Genomic DNA, 4615 nt, shown 5'->3' on the forward strand with positions numbered 1-4615 from the left:
AAGCACAGAGAAGCGTCGCCTCTCCAACGCTTCCAGATCTCAGAGGTCCTGTCCAGCCTCAACAATTCTGTGATTCTGTGATCCCTGCAGGAAGCCAATGCCCCTGTGGGCCTGGCCTGCGACAGTCTGTCAACGAACACAGAGGGAGCAGGGCAGGGAAAAAAACGGACAGGGGGAGAAGCAATTTACGCAGTCCGGTCCAGGAGAGTGAAGCTATGAGGCAGCCCAGTGCAGCAGCACCCTCTGAGCGAGGGAGTAAGGGCAGGGAGGTATGTCAGCTCACAGCATCCTGCCCACGGTGTCTCCCTGGCTTTTAAGTGAGGCAGGGAAGAGACCAGCCACAGAATCCCACCCTTACAGCAGATCCAGGCTTCCCAGAGCCGGGTCTCACGCACCACAACTAGATGCTAGTTGGGAAGGGAACGGGCTGTGGCTTCTGAACTTGAGGAAGGCTCCAAGTCAGCAGTCACACTGGCTGCTGAGGACACTATCACCAGTGTGGAGTCAAGGGGAGGTTCTCGGAAACCTTGGGACCGACAAGGCAACAGTCAGGAAGAAAATCAGGTAGAAACGTGTGCTCCTTGGAGCCTGTCTGCTCGCCACACCTCCTAAGACCTCAGGTGTCCTGGAGTTGCCCCGACTGGGACAATGCCAGGATGAATAATGGTGCGGGCTTCGCTGCCGGAGTGGGATGATGTGAGCCTTAACAGTGTCGCCTGCAGCTCTCCGTCTCCACAAATAACGATGATACCTTCTGGTTGGGAAGGAGCAGAGCAGCTTATGTGTTACGGATTCCCAGGGCCTGCTCCAATTCCTGCCGTCTTTGCTGCACCTGCAAGAGAAGCCAGAATTGCAGCATGAACGTACTCAGAGGGTGCATCACCACAGCACCCAAGTAACACAGAACCCAGCTGGAAAAGGGACCGAGATGCATCAGCAGCATCTACAAGCAAAGCAAAGGAGAGCCAAGTACTCTGAGCCACTGGGTATGGAGACGGAGCCCCACTCACCTTGGAGTAGAAGTATCTGCACACAGCTTCCTGAGCCCATGGCTGGAAGTAGAACTCAGCTCTACGCTCCTCTTCAGGATTCCCGACAACATCAGTCATTGTCTGGAGCACAAAGGACAAAAGGGTTCAGGGAGTGCAAAAGCTCTGGCTGTGCTGAGCAAACCTACTCCCCTCCTCCTCTTTCCTCAAAGAAATTTCAGTACACTCAGGTCAGGTTCTTACACTTGACTCCAATTCTAGTCTGCCTTTCTGAGCAGGAAATTGCCTCTCTCTCTGTGGGAGCCGGTTATAATGAGGGAAGCGTGTGACTGGATCCACCTTCCACAAAAGTCAAAGCTTTTACCTTTAAATCCCGGCACTGGGACTGTAGCCAGTCGTTGATGAAGCCCTGAGGATCTCGGGCAAAGCTCAGCATGAACTCACGCTGGGTCTTCAGCTGGTTAATTGTCTCTATTGTTTCATGAATCTGAAGGAGATAAGCACAGCAACTAAACTGCTGAATAGGGGAAAAAGTCAGACAGAGACATCAAGAGAAGGCAAAGACTCCCTGGTTGACTTATACCTGCCAGATGGATTTTCAATTCCCAGTTTCCTGCTCTAAATATTACCAGTTTTCCCACCAGCCATCTGCTTTAAAACTACGCTTCCAGGCAAAGCCACCTGTCCCACTCCAGCTTCTGAACGTGCAGCAGAGAGAAGCTGAACTCCTGTCCTGCTCCAGACACGCTCCGACCCAGCCGGGAGGAGGGCAGACCCGAAGGAGCCGAGTTCTTACCTGCAGCGATTGCCTGCTGACTGGCTGTGGAGAGCAGAAAGGAGTTCATCTGCGTTTTCAAGGTATCGTCCACCTCCACATCGATATCGTAGCAAGCTGTCTTCTTCTGGTCGTTTGGGTCAACGCTAAGGGCACCCATAAAAAAGAAGCCAAAATAAGGAAGTAGCTCAAAGAAGCACTAAATTGGAGCTCCCCTAGGAAGACGCAGCACACGGATTGCAGGCAGAGAAAAGGGTAAGCTTCAGCTGAACTGATTTTGGAAGCGATTGCTCCACACAGATTTCTGTCTACAAAAGCGTAATGCAAAATGACAGCATGAACGTAGGAGTGCCTTGTGGAAAAGAGGGATGTGGCAAACGAAAGGGGTGGCTGTTCTTGTACAAAGACGCAAAGACAGGCAACGTGGGAAAATCAGAACATGTGACACCGGCTTCCTGTGCCAGCCTCACGCATCCCTTCCTGGAAATATGAAGTTAAGTGGACCGGTCTCACCTGATCACATGATTAATGATGATCGGTTCTGGGGGCATAAGCAATGCGTGAAGCCTTTGTGGGATTTCAGAGAACTTCATCCGCTGAGATTCGAATATCTGTGACAGAAACACAGGGCTAAGGGAAGGAAGGGGAGCTCAGTGCCAGCCATCACTGGCTGCTGACAAACAGGAGCCGAAACCATCCCTTGTTCCAGCTGTGCTGTTACCTGTTGGAGGTATTTGTCACAGATGACATACTCCCGCTCGTGGGGGTCCTGGAGCTTGTGGGTCTTGATATATTGCCACAACGCCTGGATGATCACTGGACGGGTCTGAGTGTGAATCCCCAAGAGCCGAGCCAAGCGGGGATCCAGTTTGAACTGAGGAGGCTGAAACAAAAGGTGCAGGGAGGTGAGATGGCCACAGACGCAGCCTCCAGTCAGTCTGTGCCCAAGCGCTGCTGCTCCCAACACTTTACCTGGTAGTCCAGCATGAGAAGGACAGTACAGCGCACATTTACATCTCCTGGCCTCTTCACCTGGAAGCCATCTGTCTCCTGAGTCGTAGCAGTCCTGTGCCACTGGAACAGGAGAGGTCATTTAGAAACACCCCCACACTTGGTTCCCTTTGCTCCTGCTGCCTGGCACCCAACAAGCTTGCCGGTAAATCCCACCCACCTGGAGAAAGTTCCCCTTATTCCCACTTACAGCTTGAAACGAGAGTTAATACGTTTGTTCAGATCCCAGCAAATCAGAGGAAAAGCTAAGGTAAGAATTCAAGAGCTCCTGCCTCCAAGCCACTTGTTCAAGCCTTAAGTATCCCCACCTCTCAAATTACAAAGGATGTGCAAACACTGCTGAAACACCAACCCATTTTTAGAGGTAACACAGCAAAAAGAAGCTCACCTCTACTAGGTGATTGTCAGGGCCATACAGGTCTTTATCAAGTTCAATGACCAGAGATTTAAAGAAGGATGAGAACTTTCTTTTCTGCTTGGTGGCATCATATTTGGACAAAGCAGACTGCAAGCAACACAGGAAGGAAAAGCGTTAGGACAGCAAGTCTCCGCACTCAAGCACAGCCACTGTGCACGACAGCGTTCCTTTAAGTTCTGAATACCTAAATTCACCAACATGTGCACGAAAAATCAAGTTCCAAGTCAGAAAGTGCAAGACTGGAGTTAAAGACGAGCTTGCGGGAATTAAATCATTCAGCAATTGCATACGATGCAAGCGCTCTGGTTCTCAGAGCCCAAGTACACAAGTGCCACTGATCTGCTCTCACCATTAATTCTTAGAGCTATAAGAACTTTGTATAACTCGTGTCCTGCCAAGGGGGACACCCATTGGTCTCCAAGTTGGGCTCTCGGTCTCGTCACCATCAGACTCCTTGGAAAACAGAGATGAAGGAGGATATCAAGCCCCTAGCTACGCTCTCCAACACAAAGAACCTGGTTTCATTGCTAATTCCAGATCCACAAAGTCACCGCTGTGGTTGAGTGTTTCACACTTACATCTTCCAACAGTCGCCCTTCCACACGAAGCTCCCAGGAGGCAACTGTTCCCTCACCGTCCTCAGCGTCCGACTTGGCTGGATTGAAGGTATTGGAGATAAAAATACGCAGCTTTCGTTTTTGCTGAGAGAAAAAGCATCGGCTTAGTGTTAATTCTGAAATAAAGGGCTGGCTATTTTGCTTATGTTTTGCTAAAACTGAATGTTTCCAGCTGCCTCATATTGCACCTCTCTGGGGGCAGACAGTAAGGAAAGAAGTATTTCTGGTTCCCCTTCTTAGTTATGTCAGAGCATTAAGATTCCTGATAAGCTACACTTAGAAACAGGACCCCAGCTGCTGTCTAAACTAAACTAAAAGCTTCCAAACCTCGCTGATGCTAACTGTGGATGCAGCTCCTACCTTAATGGGTCGCTTCAAAGCCTCCTGGATATCCAGGCGCTTCCTCATAATCGTCTGGTCCAATTTCCTTTCAAAGGCCAGCAAGTCCATGTAGGCCTGAGACTCGGGTACGAGTTCACGAATCTACAGCCAAGCAAGAAGAGAAATCACCGTCAGCTCCCCCGCGCCTCTCCAGTCGGCCTCACGCCAGCACAGGCTGCGACGGCACGTGCCACTCACCCTCTGAGGTAGAATTTTGTCAGCCATCTTCTTCTTCTTTGCACTGTTGTGGAAGAAGGTGCACACACAGGCATTAAAACTATTTTCTGCAAACTGACTGCAGGCATGCAAAGGAGCAAAATGACAGCGCGTTCTCTGGTTTAGGACCGCGGCCCTGGCAGCACGCTCAGCCTGGGTGCCAGGCTCAGGCTGTCATTTTCAGAGGCAATTCTCGTTACCATCAGCA

At 50.6% G+C, this 4615-nt stretch overlaps 1 protein-coding gene across 1 annotated transcript; it reads right to left on the bottom strand.

The window, feature by feature from the left end:
- Positions 1-778: 778 nt before the first annotated feature.
- Positions 779-4486, bottom strand: SMARCD1 (SWI/SNF related, matrix associated, actin dependent regulator of chromatin, subfamily d, member 1; the record flags this gene model as incomplete). Its single annotated transcript, XM_009872195.1, has 11 exons — positions 779-832; positions 1011-1112; positions 1354-1476; positions 1775-1910; positions 2278-2375; positions 2486-2647; positions 2737-2838; positions 3164-3280; positions 3772-3894; positions 4171-4293; positions 4390-4486. Coding segments are annotated over 11 exons (1237 nt in total), but the record flags the coding sequence as incomplete, so codon positions are not given.
- Between the last annotated feature and the right edge of the window lie 129 nt (positions 4487-4615).

Source organism: Apaloderma vittatum, unplaced genomic scaffold (genome assembly GCF_000703405.1).
Source record: "Apaloderma vittatum isolate BGI_N311 unplaced genomic scaffold, ASM70340v1 scaffold38580, whole genome shotgun sequence".
Lineage (NCBI taxonomy): Eukaryota > Metazoa > Chordata > Aves > Trogoniformes > Trogonidae > Apaloderma > Apaloderma vittatum.